Source organism: Ornithodoros turicata, chromosome 5 (assembly GCF_037126465.1).
Source record: "Ornithodoros turicata isolate Travis chromosome 5, ASM3712646v1, whole genome shotgun sequence".
Lineage (NCBI taxonomy): Eukaryota > Metazoa > Arthropoda > Arachnida > Ixodida > Argasidae > Ornithodoros > Ornithodoros turicata.
Window position 1 is genome coordinate 43,683,947 of NC_088205.1, and position 18,471 is coordinate 43,702,417.

General features: G+C 46.0%; 2 protein-coding genes across 7 annotated transcripts in view; both read right to left on the reverse strand.

Annotated features, from left to right (window-relative positions):
• Positions 1-3,600: 3,600 nt before the first annotated feature.
• The window catches only part of LOC135394417 (uncharacterized), a 208,611-nt gene continuing 193,740 nt past the window's right edge, over positions 3,601-18,471 (reverse strand). For all 4 annotated transcript variants that reach the window (XM_064625149.1, XM_064625150.1, XM_064625148.1 and 1 more), the window contains one exon: positions 3,601-3,833. In XM_064625149.1, the coding sequence (XP_064481219.1) occupies positions 3,645-3,833 (189 nt within the window). In that variant the 3' untranslated portion in view covers positions 3,601-3,644. The remainder of the gene's footprint in view (positions 3,834-18,471) is intronic.
• Positions 13,017-16,991, reverse strand: LOC135395607 (uncharacterized). 3 transcript variants are annotated; one of them, XM_064626712.1, is made up of 4 exons: positions 15,197-16,991; positions 15,072-15,131; positions 14,016-14,838; positions 13,017-13,855 (listed from the first exon to the last, which is right to left on the reverse strand). In XM_064626712.1, the coding sequence occupies exons 3-4, from the start codon at positions 14,329-14,331 to the stop codon at positions 13,059-13,061; spliced, it is 1,113 nt and encodes a 370-aa protein (XP_064482782.1). In that variant the 5' UTR covers positions 14,332-14,838; positions 15,072-15,131; positions 15,197-16,991; the 3' UTR covers positions 13,017-13,058. The 3 variants fall into 3 exon arrangements, with proteins under 3 accessions (XP_064482782.1, XP_064482780.1, XP_064482781.1); XM_064626710.1 differs by having other exon boundaries at positions 15,072-16,991; XM_064626711.1 differs by lacking the exons at positions 15,072-15,131; positions 15,197-16,991 and having other exon boundaries at positions 14,016-15,051.

Genomic DNA, 18,471 nt, shown 5'->3' on the forward strand with positions numbered 1-18,471 from the left:
TACTTTAGTGGTAGATATTATACCAACTGCGTTACTATGACACTCATCATCGTCATTATCATGGGCTTGCCAATATTGGCAGCCCATATGGTGCCGATATTGGCGAACCTGGCAGCGGACATTGGGTCAATATTGGTGTGCTGCCTGGGATATGCAATATTGGCACACTTTCAGGCGCGACGAAAGTAATATGGGCTGCGAACTGCTGACAGACGATTCGAGACAACCGTGTCGCCAGTAGTGCCTTGATTAGGCCAATATTGACTTCCCATTTACCCAATATGAAACCAATGTGAGGCCGATATTGACCTGCTGCCTGGGCAATATGGGGTGTACATTGGCAATACTGGAGCTGAATATCGGCTGCCAATATTAGGTCTTGCTTGGGCAGGGCTGCAATTGTAAAATTGGGCCAACATTGAGAATCCGAGATATCCTATATTTGTCCAGCCTGGGACCCACATTGGGGTGCTACCTGAGGTATATCATTGTAAGACTCCCCCCTCACTGTGAACCTCGACTTATGAATCCCTCGTTTTATGAACCATCTTTCGAGGAACGCATGCCGTTCATAAATCGAGTGTTGACTGTATACACAAAACACAAGCAGCTGTGCAGCAAGGTGAGAAGTTGGGCTAGTTGGTATGTTTAGTACAAACTGAAAAAACGTGCTAAGAAAGACACGGACAAAGTCGTTCTTTGTACGCATCTTTGTCCGTGTCTTTCTTAGCGCATTTTTTTAGTATGTATCAGCTCTGCAGGCCGCCTAATGACACATTCCCACGCAACGCCCGCATATGTGTCGTTTTACAGCCCCCCCAAGTTCAACCCTCCCTCTTTTTTATTGCACCAAGTTCCCGTTTTGTTACAATGGTTCTTGGAATCCTTCTGTTTCAAACTCTAGAGCTGTAATAATCTACGACGAAAAATAATATATAATTTCGCAGAATATTCATTTTCGTTGTTCATCACTAAGTTATTCAAGGTTAGATATTCAACGATCCTCGTACTTTGTGTGCAATTTTTGATTCAGCCTCATTTTAAATATTGGACCGTTTTCATGACATGAGCAAATGTTGCTCATTCAAGAGAGAGAAGATTAGAGTGGGCCCTCTCGGTGATATGTTTTTGGCCTTACTTCGGGCATTTTGAGCAACAGGTTTCTAGTCATTGTACTGTGCTATTTCCACTTGTTCCTTCAATGAATGGATCTGCATTCGTACAGCATACAGTATTCGTACTTCAGTGTTGCGAATTCCCGCAGAGTGAAGAGTGGAAAATGTAATAGCAAATTCTGTTCACGCAGAAGGCTCATTTTGCGGAATCTTTAGATGGCTTAGAACCTGTGGTGGTACGCAAAGAAAGGAACAACATTTCCTTGATTGATGGTATCATTTCCTTGAGCTTGAGGAGGTGGTAGGGACAGGAACAGAAGTAGACAGGTCTAGACTCAACTTGTGTTTTGTGTTCCTGTCCCTACCACCTCCTGAAGCGCAACGAAATGATACTATCAACATCGTTACATCAGCTTGCTTCCGTTTTAATGTTTTGTTCACCATTTCTAGGTTGGCCATGAGGAATATACAACAAACAACACACGGAACCAAGTCGAAGACACAAGAATCTTGGGTGTGTCGTCGACTTCGTTCTACGTGTTTTTTGCATGGTTGTTTGGGTATACCCCAATTACGTGTGCGGTATGCCCCCGTAGGGAAAAGACGACCAGATGTCCAAGAGATAAGTTCAACGTTTAATGCCGACAAATCGACCGGCTAAGCACCCGACTTAACATCGAATGAACGCTATTCAAAACAAGCGCAACAACCTTGCGGCTTGTGCCTTGCGCTCTTGTTCGTCGTCTTCATAAGATTTCTTACACCCCCTTTCTGCGCAAAAGATACACCAAATGGCCAGTCGTGCGGCGGAAGGCGCGGAATACAGCCGCTCCGTTTAATACGCCTCTCTCCCAATCAGTCAGACCGCAGCGCCTTTCTCCTCTGGGTTCCGCACTGGCTAGCAGTTATAAATACACTTCCCGGCATTCAGCGCGGCCCCAGGCAAAAATCTGAACTGGTCCTAGAATGGTTCCAGTTGAATATGCATGGTCCCAGCTGGCCAAGTGTGGTGGCTGGTTTCACTTTGGTGACATCAGTGGCACCACTCTGGTCTCAGATGGTTCCAGAAGTCCCAACTGGAGCCTCACAGGTACCATTTTGTTCCCAGAATGGTCAATTAACCCACTTGAGATCCCAAGCTGGGCAGCTTACCCCTTTGAGATCTCATGGGGGAAAAGTCCACTCTTGCCATATACCCTTCTGGTTTTGATTGATCTATTACTTTGATCTGTTTTAGCATATGTATTACCTCTTTTTGTTGCTTTTATCCAGCTGCCAGAGCCAAACATCGAACGATGTCGTTATCGGCCCTGATTTGTTGAAAAAGGGAGGCGTACGCCTTTTTTTGTGACACTTATGCTGTTCATAATTGTCACCAAAAAGGTGTACGCCTCCCGTTTTAAACAAATCAGGGCAGACAACGATATCATTCGAGATGATGGTTGACCAGGAGTGTACTATGCGGTGAAGTTCATTTCTAAGAGTGTATACGTTCTGCCTGTAACGTATGTCCAGTTATCCATTTCAACCGTCCTCATCAAACAAACACCAATACATATAAAACTGGGCTGACACAGCTCTCTATAACAAACGAGTACAAGTACATAGGAGTTATATTCCACTCGGTATTGCACTGGGAGAGCCCTATTAACTATATTGTTACCACAGCCAGGCGAACCCTGTATTTCCTCCGCCGGAATTTTAAAAATGCGTGAGTGATCGTCTCTGCATTCCATCTCTCGGGGTTTAATAATGTTCATAATGTTTCACCAGTTAGCCTGCGTTTTGACTCTTATTCACTTTAAAGAGGCGCCTTCTCCTCTAAGGGAAAATGTTTATAAGTCATATGAATTCCAATACTGGAGTTCGAATCAGTTCAAAACCAGACAGCGAAGTTTGTGACGGGCAATTATTCCTTTAACACTCACTTCAGCGGGATAAAGGCAGTATATGTTTGGGGAATTTAGATATACGCAGAAAATATAACAGGCTCAAATTGTTTCATAAAATATACAATGGCGTGACTAGCCTGGACAGAAATCCATTTATTCAATCACCAGTGTACCTTTCTCGTAGAAGAGATCATTCTCAGAAAATTGAACCCCACCGTTACAAGAGTGATGAGTTCAAGCAATTTTTTCTGCAGTGCAATCAACCTTTGGAACTCGCTCCCCGTCTTCTGTCATAAAGGCACTAGACGGCACCGTAGTTTCTTAACTATACACAAAAACACTGACACTAAGCGACGAATATTCTGGGTAGCTTGTCTGTATTTATTTTGCAGTTATCGTATAATGTTTGTGTAAAATTGTTATGCCGAAATGTTGTTCACTGTTAATGTTGTTTCTGTATATATCCCACTCACTTGCTATAATGCCTGGTGGCGATGCAGGTTAGCCAAATAAAAAAAGTCAGTACATAAAAAGAATCAGATAATGTAGTCCAATTTCGGAGAATATCTACCACACACACAGTACTCCATTAATAACGTTTTTAATTGGCTTTATTCTGCGAGGCGGTAGGTGATGTTTACTTCGTCATCGTATCTGGCTCAACATTATCGTCAATGAAATCGTCGGAGGGTCTTCTTGGGACTTCGTCAAGCACAGGTCCCGTGAGCTTCTCCCTGACTATAGCCATATCCGGGGGTTGACCTATACCGATCTCACCCTGTTGGACAGCCAAACTGTAGAAGTACACTCTCCGAGCACAGAAGGCCTGCGCATACACACTTTGCGTTAACCTTCCTATAGGATATGAATGCGAATTTTAGAACATAACTATCCAGACATCGTGCCCTGGGGAGATTCGTTAGGATTGTAGAAAGTAACACAATTCACACGACCTCAATCCGCCACTTGCGAAAACCACACGGCGCATGCGCACGTCCCCCTCTCCCTCGTGCTTTCCGCCGGGTTTCGAACTGGCTGGAAAACAGACGCCATTTCGCCGCTGCTCCAAGCCATGCCTGTGAATAGCGTCTCTTATGGCTGTACGAATTATTATGCGCAGGGCCAGACGTTACGTTTTTTTTTTTTTTTTGGTTTCCGTGTGATATGTTATATCCTTAAAAACGCGATGCGTGGGTTCCGGCTGTGAAAAGACAGTAATAATTGTGAGACATGACAGCATTTCCAACCGTCCACGAAACACAAACGAATTTGCCCAAAGCTTTTCGCAAGCTTCCCAACGCAAGATTAGTACTCGATGCGACTGAAGTCAGCATCCAGAGGCCATCCTCACTAAATGCACAGAGACAAACTTTTATAAACGTCTTCGTATTATAAACATTACAACACATATAAAGCAGTTGTTGGCTGCACCCCAGACGGTTACATAAGCTTTCTTTCAGGGCTTTGGGGTGGGTCCGTGTCTGATGTGAACATAGTGCAGTGTAGTGGATTGTTAGATCGCCTCGAAGCTGGTGATGCCATAATGGTAGATAAGGACTTCAGTGTTCCGTGTCTCCCACAAGGAATTGAAATGTGCAATCCACTATTTAGGGAGAGAGGAGAAGCCCAAGTATCCAAGAGCAGTGTTCAAAGTACACGAGGAATTGCCAGTGCAAGAGTGCTTGTTGAACGTGTGATCTGACGTGTAAAAGAATTTCGCATTCTTGATCGGGCCTTTCCCATCAGCATGGTGGACATTGCTGAGCAGGTATTTCATGTATGCTGCTATCTTAGTAATTTCCAAATGCCCTTAATAAATGAGGCCTAACACGACACAGTGAAGGCATTAAACAACTGTGCATGTATTATCGTATTATCATCTGTGTAGTGACCTTATGATGAACAAAGTAATAAAAATGACTCAATTATAAGAACAGCATCTGGGAAAATGTTCGTTGCACTATATGCATTTACTACATTCATTATAAGCACTGACTATGCACATTACATACATCTGTACATACATTACATTCACGCACTATATATTACATTACTATACATTAAGACTATAGACATAAGACTTAGACATTAACACCATGTACATTATATACTACACATGTACTATATGCACTACAAGTTACAATATATACATTCATTTCGCACTTCACGATTGGAGCCTCATTTGACGGACCTTCAGCTCCCTGATACTGTCTACGATATAGCACCCATTTATATACTTTTTGTATGGGATATCATTCCCCAAGGTTCCCAGCCGGCGGATGCGTTTGGTGAGAACTTCTAGAATTAGAGTATGCTATAAAAAAATACTGTCCACCTGAACTCCAAGAACGGAAACGGAATGCCGTCCTCCTCGACTATGGACAGAAATTCTCACTCTTCTCGACCAGACCGACAAACACCCAAAGAAACAGTCAGACAGACGGCAAGAAACAAACGAAACCACTGCGGTATTTCAAGAGCGTTCTAAGTGATCACTCTCGAACGAAGGGAGCCCTATAGTTCCTTCCGCGTCCAACAGACGGCTCCAGTTTCTCCGCAAGTGGCGTATTGCGATACATTGGAAACACGCGTAATACCAAGCACAATAGCAGGCCGAATATGTTCGAGAGTGATTCACACGGCAACTGCAAATGTGTGAAGCACTTAGCAAAGCGATATGATAGCGCGGTGCGGCGCTGTGGTGAAAGAAAATTTCCCCATTCGTGGAAAAACGGTATGTACTTGCATGCGAGCGGTGACAACTGATACAAGTATTTCCTGTCGGGAACAACTAGTTTATTTGATGATAGTGATTGGTTCTTGTCAGGACAGTGAATAAAGAATACCAGCACAAAAAGATGCAGACAAGACGAGAAAAAGGGAGCACACACAGACCCTGGATTAGCAAGAGATGTAATGAAATGCAAAGAAAACAGTACAACTTCAATTACACCACGCCTGCACAGCGTTACAATGCGGCCATGCGAGCGTAGGGATGAATTCTAACAGTCGCTAAGAATGTCAACAACAACTTTGTGAAAACCAACTCTTTTGTGTAAGCTCAATATAACAAAAATACAAGAGCGACGTTTTGTGCCGCAGTAAAGAGCGAACTTTGGGTTTCCGTGTCCAGCAACCGCGTTCCACAAGATGGCAGCCTCCGCTGTTTACTTGGCCTTCGGGAGAGGAAAATAAGTTGCGCTGCGCATGCGCCAGCAGTGGCGTCACGTGTCGTTCTTTGCTGCCGCCGCCTTTCCGTCTGCTTGCTTCGCGTGCGCATAAGCTGGAGCGTGCGATTTGTGGTAGCCGTACATAGAGAGAGTGTGGCCATCTTTTGATCTTTTGCCGCTTCATGGGCGGAGCCTGTTTTGACGTGTTGCACCGCACAAAAAGCCTGAATCCAAGCGTAATCCGCTTATCAGCCAGCAGGTAGGCGCCATCTTGATGCAGTTCACCGGCTGGTCGACTTGTACTTTTGTCGCGCTCAATGTACTCTACGAGGGTCGCCGGCTTATCACCCAGAAGCGCCTGTGAAATGGGGGCTTTGTTACCAAAATGAAATGATTCAAAGACGAAGGGGTCTCGAAGGACGCCATACGCACGTGCCTAACCCCTTGCATCGTGACCAATGTTTTGCGTCAACATGGCGTCGGCGACAGGTTGACGACTGGACAACAATAGAGCGCAGAGAGGGAGGTCGTTCAGCCGTGACGTCGTATGACGCGGTTCAAGTTAGGCTCCTCCTAATGGCCAAACTCTCTCTATAAACGGCTCTGTAGTGGTGGAGCAAATTTGCTGAATATTCCGTTCAAGTTCCTCACTAGACGCAAGTCGATGTTCACCAGGTGAGGGAACGTTTCAGTAACGCCTGCGAGTTGCATGCTCGGTTGAAAAGATGAGGGCGTCTGTACAAAATTTTTCCATGGGCCGCTCTGTTACTACAGATATGCAACAAGGGCAAGTCCAATTTTTCTAAGCTGCACTCTCTCACCCCAGGCAACAGCAGCACCAGATGAATGTACACAACTTCCGAGTGAATTAAGGCGCACTAGTGCAATTCTGAAGCTGGTAAGTACGTCTCATGCTCTCTTACACTAATACACACATGCCATTCGCGCTCGATTGTGTTGCAACAAATGATGGTGTTGTACAAAACGGCAGTCTGGTGCGTAATGTACACTCATACTGTCGAGTTCGACTAATTCTGAAAGAAGGAAGTCACAGTGTTCCAGCCTCAGAATATCAGTTCCCATCATCTTCGACTAATTTGGGTGGCGTGTTCGGACTATCTAATTGTATCACCTGTTCTATCTCAACACAGAAGTCGGTAAATATGTAACAAATATCGTAGTTCCGACAGTTATTAGTAATCTTTAGTTGTGCTTAATTATTCCTATTACCTTATACTTGTCTTCTTACTCAGAATTCCCATGCTGTATTCTTAAAGTGACACTAAACTGATGGTCGTACTTTGTCTAAAAAACTGCACAGAGTAAAAGCAGGGGTTTCCCTCTACCTAAATATGTGGAAGACTTTGTGTAGCTCAAGCGCTTTCACTATTTAAAAAGCGGATCAAAGAGCGAAATCAGCTCAACTCTCCCCTTCGTCTAATGCGTCAGCAAACGTCAATCGGCTACAGCAAATGGGGCAATGACGTTTTGCGTCGTCAACCAATCCTGGACTCCCACAAGGTCAGCCGCGGGGGAGAACCTGCCGAACCTGTTTACTGTCGCATTGTTGCGACTCCGTGGCTGCGGAGGGGTTTCACTTCAAAGAATAAGTGCGGTTTATAAAGTAATCCCATTTCTGTTCGTGAAGGCAACCGGAAAATATGTACAAATAATACACTGTGGAAGGACATCTCTCGTGAATGTAGTCTAGTGGTTCTGAAGAAGAAAAAGAAAAAACATTTATTCAAAAATGCAGCAACATAGGTGGTGGCCCGCACGAAAAGTCAAAATGACGTCGCTCCCATTGTTGTGAGAACTTGGAGGGCGGAACATGTTCAAGAAATAGTGAGCAACGCGTTTTGTAATTACTGCGCATTATGTCGTTGTCGACCTCCATAATTTAAGAAAAGATTTTTCAGAGTTAAATGAACATATTCTTACTGATACATCATTGCTCTTTTATCGATTTAGTGCTCCTTTAACTGGGGACAACAAAATAAAACGCATGAGAATTGTGTTAAAACTGAGGACATTGCTTATTATTACTGATTTCAGATCTTCATGCATGGGGAGAAGAAATGCAAGTTTTATTATATTTGTAACTCATCGGATGCTCTTACAGAGAGGAACATCAAGAGAGAAAGGTCTATAAAATCACAAGGTTCCGTCACGCGTGGGGCAACCTGCATTGATGATTCGTCTGCAACGTTCGAGACTGGCAATGTTGTAGGACATAACGGGACGTATGCTCCAGGGCCCACCACTATCTCGCTCAGGATCAGAGCCGACAATTAACGCATAACGTTTTCAAATTTCCAAAGATTCTCTAAGAAGTGTCATGCCGTTCAGAATTTGTATGACTACAACTCAACTGCATGTACAGCCCGAGGCAAAAGGTCAAGGCACTGATGCTTTTCTTCATCGGAGCAGTCCCCTGCACTGTTAAAAAAGACCGTAAATTTACGGAACGGCGCCCACGGAACCAGAGCTTCTCTTTTTCATTGCTGCTCCAGTTCCTTAGCGGCACATGAACCGTTGCTATCCCGTCGTCTTTTCCAGGAATGAGTAGAGCAATATCGCTGAAAATGAAATATTTTGCTCAGACCACGTCACGATTATACTAGCAGAAATATGGAAGACGATACATGTCTTCAGCGAAGCACATATTTACAGTTTTTAAACGATCCAACAGTGATATCGCGATATTCGGGCGTAACTTTTTGCTCGGATGAATGTGGCAGGCTCAAGGACGCCGGCGTCTCGCCGTCAGCGAGTGCGCAGCGCGGAGCAATACAGCATTGTCACCTGAGCCGCTAACTGGAAGCCCGCGAAATTCTTTCCTCGTAGACGCATGAGACGCTCCGTGAAGTTTTAAGTGTTTAGAAGTGCATCTAGTGTTTGGTCTTTGGCCGACTGTACCCCCGCAAAGCAAAGGTGAGTTGAAACTCTGTTTCGTTGTTCCACTACTATACCAAGTCAAATAAGCACCACTTGTAAGCATGGTTGAAAAAATTGTTTCGTTGCAGACGCGTTTCAGCAACGGTGTGCAACAGCAGGAGAGCAGTGTCTGTGTGTGTCACTGTGTGTGGATCATGAGTAGAAACGTAAAGAGTTGCCTAACGTTCAGTCGTTCAGGGGGAGGCTACTGAAATAATTTGTGCTTTGCTGTGATCTCGCACTAAAAATTGATAAATGTTGTGACTCTATTTTCCCCCTTGGAGCTGGAGTAAACAGAATTTCTCTGTTGTGGTGTCCCTGAAGGTGTCCCAATCTCCAAAGTGGATATCATTCCGATATGGCCTGTTATACTTTCCATTGAAATCTGTTGCATTTGCACTATAGGAAGGCCTCCTGTCTGCAAAATTGCAATCCTCTACAGTTTACAATTCATCAAAGAGGTCACATTTCACAGTCTTTCCAGACAAATGTACCTTTCACTAGTCAAAGCGGCGTCAAAATTTTCACCAGTAACAGTTTCCTGCTCGCACAGCTGACGGCTGTACATAAATGGATCCCTTTTTTGCACTCTCTTGGTAGGTGATATACGGGTGCACTTTGTTCCTGCAGAAATCTTAATCTCGTCGAGCTCTTTTCGACCATCTGCTATCACATGAAGATTTTGCAAGTGGTGTTCCCTGCACCATAGAGGGACGTAATGCTGCTTCTAAGAACTATAGAACCAATTCCTCCAGGTGTCATCCTGACGAAATGCCAACACATTCAACACAAAAAGTATTGTCTCAAAAGTTTTGCTCTCTAACTTCTTGCAGCCAGCAGTGTGGACAGTGACGAAGCACATATTGCACGCCGAAAACATCACCTCATCACAGATGCATCGTGCACTGTGAGTTGACAGTCCCTTCTTGTGTGCTTCGACAGTCACTATTCATGGGACTCAACATACAACAGGACACTATCTTGTGGTGTCCAGAGACGAGTACAACCTGTGCTGTGGGAAACGGGTACACATCTTTGTGGAAACTGGCCCGGAGGTGATGCCAATTTTTTCTTTTTCGCATAACGCCATCAAGCTTCCTACTAGACCTCAGGCTATACCATCTTGAATCTCAGGTACAAGTGAATATTGTTGTGTGCGACCCTCAGAATTAATGGACAGTCATCCATATTCAGCTTATGAAGTAATAAACTCTATTGTTGTCTCCCTCAGAATATCACTGCTCAACCATGATTATGAAGGTATAGTCTGTTTAACCAAATTTTTGCAAAATATGTACGATACTTCTCGTTTCGCTTACTAACTTCTAGTTTTCTGACACAGAAAGTTCCCTATGAGAAGTACATATATTTCCCTATGCGTGCTACAGTGATTGCTATATATGTGTGTGGTTTTCAAAGCTTGCTCAATGCTGCTGCTTTTTCTCTTTCTTTTTTTACTAGACGTTTCTGAAGATCAGGAGTAGAGATCACAAAACGAAAAACTTGGTGTCAGTAACATGTCTTGAGGAGCTAATCAGAGTTGCTGTGGGTCATCGAATTTGTCAGGAAGGCGACATACAGGTATGCCACTTTTGTTATAACGTTTATAATGCTCGTATGAGCTTCAATTGCATTGTTGTTCTAAAAATCTTTGTAACACCAGTTATTTGTTTCTAGATGTATTTAGTGGATGAGTTATCACTTCGCTGTATGGTTGCTGGTGCTGAGAAATGCCTCGTTGACATTTTCATTGTTAAAAATGGACTATGGAAACAAGGTATAGTGCATACATCTCCAGATGCCACTTTGCCCTCTTGCTTGGGGCTTTAAGTGCCATTTTTTGTTTTGCTATCCTGTTTAGATCAGTCAACATGTGTGAGTGCACCTTCACCAATCCCACAAATGCCTCTGCTCTCACAAATTTATTACCCTTGGGAGAGCCTCAGCAAGATAGTACTTGATGTATTGGAAGCAGACAATGTTCTGCTTCCCTCTCAACGACAGGAAGTGGCACACATGGCGGTGTCATGGCCCTGCATATCCATTGAAGGTGGGAGGCACTCCTGATATTTATTCACAGGTATATTTGCTGTTTGCATGGCTTACCTGGATAGAGTACAGCAGATATAAAAAAAATGTTGTGACATGCATTGAAATGTTGTAGGAGAGTATATCACATACTGGTAAAATATAGCATTTTGAAACTCACGTGATGTAGTAGAGTAACAAAAAACTGGTTTGGAAGTTTAGATATTGCTCTAGCTTAGATTATCTGCGGGCCTGTCTCGCAAGAACCCTCCTTATATTATACTACATATTTACTCGGCTGGTACGATACATACTGCAGTAAATACAGCAGGCGATGTAACACATACGTATAGCAGAGGCCATATAAACTGCTAACCTTTCAGAGACATTCATATGCTTCACATATGGTGGTGTCTCTGCCATGCTGAACTATGCTCATAAGCATGTTTCACGGATGAAAAAAAAAATCCTATCTATGTGCTCAGAAATTTGTTGTGCCACTTGCAGTGGTGGACGTGTAGTGTTCTTCATAAACTTATTTGGAATAGTCGGTAGAGAAATGGAGTGTTTGTCCTGATCATTACACCATGTGAAACTAAGAATATTTCATGCAATTATTTTGAATACTCACAAGGAAATTTTATTAATTGGTTGTGATTTTAGGCACCTGGTTGGTATCATTGAGAACGAAGGGAGCCAGCAGGCATAAAAAAATCAAGAGGGCTACGTACATAAATGCGTGAGGCAGTGAGGGCAGCAGATGAATATAGCAAGATGAAGTTGTAAATGCTTCCTACGAGCATATTACATTTCTTTATTCATCAAATAATTTAATTTGTTGTGGAAGTATTATGACTAAGGAGGCTCAGTAATACTTTCTTTTCTTTTCAGCTCATGTGATACATACGGTCAAATGTTCCGCCACCGAAGTCATGAACAAGTTATTTGTAGTCTTTCCAGTAATTTCCAAAATAAAGGGTTATTATTGAAAAGCTATCCTCTCTGAACACACAAAACATGAGAATTGAACAATTAACAATGAAACAAAATCTCTGGACATCTCGCATTGATCATAAGGACTGTAAAGGAAAACAACAGGAAACTAGCTAGCATCATGGTCGACAGCATTTATCCCTGTTTTAAAGCGGAATCATCGTTTCATTACTGCACAGGGCCCCGTCATTATAATTAGTGAATTGCTGCCGTAATGAAGAGGCACATCACGAGTACAGTTTCCTATACTTACTGATACATAGCAGTACCTTGCCCAAACGGCACTTCGGTGATGATGTACTATTTACTGAGTGGTAGCCGTTGGCAGTTCACAACAGACTCAACACCGTTTTTCTCAGGTACGGGTGCATTCCTGTACATTCGCCGTCTACCATCAGAGCCGTAACGGAAGACTACGGGGACTTGGCTGGCATCAACGGATAGCAGCATTCGTTCCCGTTTTAAAACGGAATATTTTCTTACAGTGTGCCAGCTACCAGCAAGGGATCGAATAAGAAACGGGTAACTATCTATCTCTATGTGTGTCCGCTCTTGTTTGATGCTAGGGTGTCACTCCAATGGAGAAATGTGACACCATGGTGTTCAGTAAACTTTTGTCCCAAGCTGTACATTGTACAACCCCAACAGCTAACAAACACTGCTGGGTAAGGTCAGAGTTCCAAATTGAGATTTTGCGGCCTATTTCATCCCAAAAGGCTGCTCTTGCAAAAGGGCTGAAAGTCATTTGGGTGACCTCCGGGATACAAAGACAAGTGCAGGGCATGAAAAAATGTATAGTTTGTGGAAGCCTACGTTCGCACAACCTCGGGGCGTCAGCCCATCCGTTCCGTGCGCGAAGGAACAAGCAGCACAACCAGAAATTCAATGCATCATACCAGGTTTATCGACAAGGGAAAAGAGAGTCAACGGTCCAGCCGACAATCATGCCACCAACCTCCGTCTTTCCCTCCTGCACCGCATTTTATGCTGTATCCCGAACGGAAACGCCCTCTGATCACAACCGGTTCCCACCGGTGCTGCCATCCAGTCTTCCGCTGCGGAACCACGCCACAACTCCCCCTCCTTAAAAGTCCATCAGGTCGTCGGAAGCGACGAGGATAGCGTCCTCTGAAGCTTGGGGCACAACTTTCTGTCCGACGGAGGCGCCGCTGAAAGCAGGACTGGGTTGACTGGTCTTCATGGTTCTGGACTCGGTGAGGAGATCCGATCCCAGTCGTCTGAGCGTCGCTAGGGCGGCGCCTACATCTGTGGCAGTACGCGCCGCTTCGGTGCGAGCTGCGTGGAGGGAGCCTCGGCGGTGCGTGTTTCTGTGAAGTTTCGCAACCAGGCAAAGTGGACATAACAGCCGTCTCTCTTCCTGCGTTAGAGGTTGCAGGGGGTCCGACGGGTGGCGCTCCGACAGCGTCAGACCTTTGAACGGGGTTGGTGTCTTGGAGAGGTCGTCGCCTCTGAGTGGTCAAGGCTGGCTTTGCCAGCGGGAACGTGAAGCCCAGGAGATGGGTTGGCCATTTGCCATCACCGTCCAGGTGGTGATGGAGTGCTGTTGAGGATGAGTCCGCGAAGGCTGGTCCTGAGGACGGGGAGCACGAGCCGAGCCTTCGCGACGGCGGAAGCGAAAGGCCGGAGGGCCAGAGGAAGCGCGGGAACCCGAGGTATCCCATGTCCGACGCCTTGGTGCTGACTGCGGAAGACGTTGCATCTGCGAGAGGTAAAAGGGAAACGGTAAGAAGGCAGCCTCAAACCGTGGGCGCCTGAGAAGGCTAATAAAGCACGCTTATGCACACTCAATTGTCTCGGATTACAACGCCAGGGCCTAGCGTTACCGGTGTCTATGCTATGCTGTAACACAGACGACTTACCAGGTTTTTCGGTAAAGATTCCGTCAAACTGCCACAGTACTTGTTCAAGCTGACGGCGTTGCTCCTCGGGACCATGGAATGACCCCAAGACAGTCGGCAGCCCAGACGTTTCAACGGACGCTGCCACAGCTTCCTGTGCTGTGCAGTGTTCCAGTGCTGCGGCGAAGCGGAAAAATCCCGACGAGCCGTGGTACACGTATCCTCCATTGGGCAGGTTCAGCACCAACTTCTGCTGGATAGTCCAAGTCTCTGCCGAGGATAACAGGAACTGCCAGGCCAGGAAGGTGCACGAAGCGCTGCTTTCGTCGTCTCCCATCCAAACGCACCCAGATCACAACTGCAGCCTGTGCTGGAACGGCGTCATTGGAAGCAAGACGAAGAGTGACATCTGTGGATTGCAATTCCACATGCCGTGATACCCAATGTTCGTAAACACTGTCCCCGATAAGGGAAAGCGTAGCTCCCGTGCGGGGATCGTCCTCTGGTCATAGAGGAAGGGATCTAGGGCTCGGTGGGATGACTCCGCATTGTATGAATTACGGGGGTTGTCACACAAACCTGTTGCATGCAGGCGTTCGACCGAGGCGGCTCCTCCCGACCACGCGCAGCGCGGTTCCAACGCTAGCTCCGGGGGCGGAGGGGGCCGGTATTCGAGCTCTGCGAGGAGGTCGCCTTGTATTGAACGAGCCTCCTGGGCCAACGCCTCAAGGGTTTTAAAGCGATGGGCTCTTAAGTAGGGCCGGAAGCGCGGGTGGCACTGACGGATAGACCGTGCGACGCGCTGCTCTTCCGTAGCAGTGGGATCCGCTCTGCTGTACAGATCCTGCAATGCCCGAACGAATTCAGATAAGCTTTCCTCAGGATGTTGAGTACGCTTATGCAATTCCTCTAGGACACGGTATTCGTAATCCGAGGGAAGAAATTCGTTTTTGAACCGCTCCTGGAAATCCTGAAAGGACGTAAACTCCGATTGCAACAGAAGCCTGCGGGCGGCGTCTCCGACCAAAGCAACCTGCAGGCTGCGTTGGATTAGGAATTCGTCCGAAATTCCCATACCCGTCTGATAGGCGGTGAGGTCATCCAGTAAATCGGCAACAGACTTCTTATCGGTGTAACCTGAGAAGGTAGGCAGCGGTTAGTTGAGTCGTGGAGGCGCTTGTGCCTGGGGCGGCGAAACCGACCCGGCATCCAGGCGTTGAACCACCAACGAGCACAACTCCGTCATGCGTGACAGGAGTTCTACCGTTGCGATGGCGTCTGACTGCGGCGTGGGCACCTTCGCCTAGTCAGCCATCAGCTCCGAGGGCTCGTCCACCGAGTGGGAGCTGAAAAACTCAAAAACAAACACAAAAACACACACGCAAAAAAACAACAGCAATAAATACAATAAACTACTCAAAAACTACAAACAGTGCCGCGTGTTCCCCGCCACAGAACAAACGAGCTCGAACCCCAAACGTTGGGCGCCAGTTGTGGAAACCTACGTTCCCACAACCTCGGGGCGTCAACCCGCACGTTCCGCGCGCAAAGGAACAAGAAACCAGAATTAATTGTGCTCATGCCTGAGAGTAGGGTGTGGCATAATTGTGTATGGCTAACTGAAGTTCACTAGAAAGTGTGTAAAATAGCTTGTACATACCCTGAGCTACTTTATATTTCACAAGCTGGTGTACATCGAGGATGCGGATAAGGGGAAAAGCAAATGAGACAGACTCATCAGGATCTAAGAGAGAATAATCTGCAGTGCCCGCTTCTGGGTAAGGAGAGGGTGTTGGAGGTATATGTGAGGCCATAAGTGATACGTGAGTGGATAAGGGCGTAGCACACAGAACGTTAACAGCACCTGAGCTTAGCAAGTGTGAAGACACCAGACGTAGTTCTCCTTTTCACAAAGTGAATATGATGTTTCCACCAGATATTTTCATGGAGCATAATGCACAGAAACCATACAGATGACCCCTGGGATGTGGCCCCAGCCTAAGAACATTGTCAGCGAGCTTAAGGGTTTTTTGGCGTATGGTGAAAAAGGGGTTATTGTTAAGACCGATTCATGGATACAAGCCTGGTAATCCTCTCCATCAGGTGGAGATGGCACAAGACATGAGCCATGTTGATAAACTGTTTCTAATGTTTTGCAATTTGGAAAATGGTATGCTCGCTGAAAGATTCATTGTTTCACGCCCAACCAGAGGCATAAAGCTCAATGCATGTTCAAAGCATTAATGGACTGTCATGTGTTGTCACATGACAATGCTGCCTTCATGAGTAAATGATGTATGTGTGAAGGTCCTTAAACATGTATTCAACAGAAATACTCTGGCTGGGTGTACGTCCTGCTGCTTGGCACGCTCTTGGAATCTGGTTGCAAAGCTGCTTCTGAAAACTGCCCTGCTGCTATTGCTTTCTTCACACCGTCTATGCATCAATATTTGTACAGCTTGGGACAAAAGTTGACGGAACACCAGGGTGTCGCATTTCTTCATTGAAGCGACACCCTAGCAGCGGCACACAGCAGGCACACACACTGAGAGCTGCATAGAACAGCTAGTCACCCGTTTCTTGTTCAATATCTTCCTGCTAGCCAACAGGAGAACCGCTCCGCTGCAAGCCAACAGGCTCATTGACGTGGTGTCCAACTGGAACTTATGTTGTATTTTGGAACGATGTATTGTTAACGATCAACGAGACCAGTAAAAATATCCAAAACTGGACCTGAACTGCGTTTTTCGCTCACTGAGGTTACTGAAGAGCTACGTTTCCTAGAGGTGTGAAACAAAGCTTTATAAAATGAATCAACCAAGTTGTGTGATCTAACTGCAGTATATTGAGTAGATCTACAATATAGATTTGCAGTATTTTCAGGACTTTTGCCTCTCATGTCACAAATGCTAAATCAATGCAACCAAGCATACATTGGAACTTGTGGAACGTTAACGTTACGGAACGTTAACGTTCCTGGTCACAATTTTGACAACATTAAACTATATATTCTACAAACCGGGTTTAGATCCACACGTGACAGACGTGATAGAGAGTCTTATCTCATATACAAGTTCAACGCTCTTCACCCGTCCGGTATCAACAAATCACAAGGCACCCTAGAAACACTTCAGAAATAAAATATGCTTTTCCCTTCTACCTCCATTATCATCTGTTATGTTCTGCATGGCCACTGCTTTCTACTTTCTTTATTGCATGCCACAACTTTGCATTACAAATATATATAAAAAAGAAAAAAAAAACATTTGCTGGTTCTGGAATTTTCCCCACGTAACCACTAACCGCCTTATCTTTCGCTATGCTTGCCAATTCTTGCCTGTTGGCCCGTTTCGTCCACGTGTTCGTGAACCTTCCATTTTTCTGTAACCGGTCTGTAGCCTAGATCACTACGTTCACATAATCCCCTCCACACTCTAACAAAGCAGCCATTCACTCCGGCCGTAAAAGCCCGTACGGAACCTTTCTTCCCCCCGGGCTGTTGAACCACAATTCGCATGAACTTTTAAACACGTCACACCTAACCCTTTGAATACCATGCCAATGATGAGGACGGTGCCCAGAAGAAGAACAGTTTCTGTTCAAAATATCGGCGGCTTCTGTCCTGAGGCAACTCCCTTCCCAAGGCGATATGGAGTCAATCAAGTCATTTCGTGCAACGCCTTTGTGGCAACGACAATGATGTACCGCCATACGCCCAGCGCTCTAGCGCGCTCTGTGCGCTTAGGAATAAAATCAGTTTCGTCCAGACATTCACTGTCGTCGGATCGTTCTTCATTCAGTCTGCTGGTTCGCTACATTGGTGACCCGAACACCGACCATGAACACCGACCAGCCTGTGGGCGCCAGCTCCGCTTCTGCAAGCATTGCCCATTTCGCCATCTGTGTACCCCCCTTCTTCGCTCAACAGCCTCAGCTATGGGTTGTGCAAGTCGAGGCACAATTCAGCATAGCGGGAATAACATCGGAACGTCGCAAATTCCATCATGTCATTTCCGTTCTGCCCCCGGAGGTCACTCTGGAAGTTTCCGACTTGCTCCTTCAGCCATCTGCGACACAGCCTTATTCTGCTCTCAAAGACGCTGTCATCAGTCGGACTATGGCATCGGAGCGCAAAAGACTTCAGCTCCTACTGGCCTCCGAAGAACTCGGCGATCGCAGGCCGTCGCAGATGCTTCCCCACATGGAGAACCTTCTCGGCTCTCGAGCCGCCACCTTCGACCGTGGCCTACTCAAAGAACTGTTTCTACAACGCTTGCCCAGCCAAGTACAGATGGCGCTGGCAACTGCCTCAGACCTTGACCTTCAGGCTCTCGCCGCCCTTGCAGACAAGGTTATCGAGGTGGCTGGGACCACCGCTTCCGTGGCGTCTCTTCCACACACACCTCACCCGCATCAACAAGAGCCTGTGATGAACCAGCAGCATCACCAAACACCCTCCACCATTGCCGCACTTCCT

Coding starts and splice junctions, on each gene's coding strand:
- LOC135395607 (XM_064626712.1), bottom strand. CDS start 14,331: ATGGGAGACGACGAAAGCAGCGCTTCGTGCACCTTCCTGGCCTGGCAG. Junction 13,856..14,015: donor AATCTTTACCGAAAAACCTG/GTAAGTCGTCTG, acceptor TACCTCTCGCAG/ATGCAACGTCTTCCGCAGTC.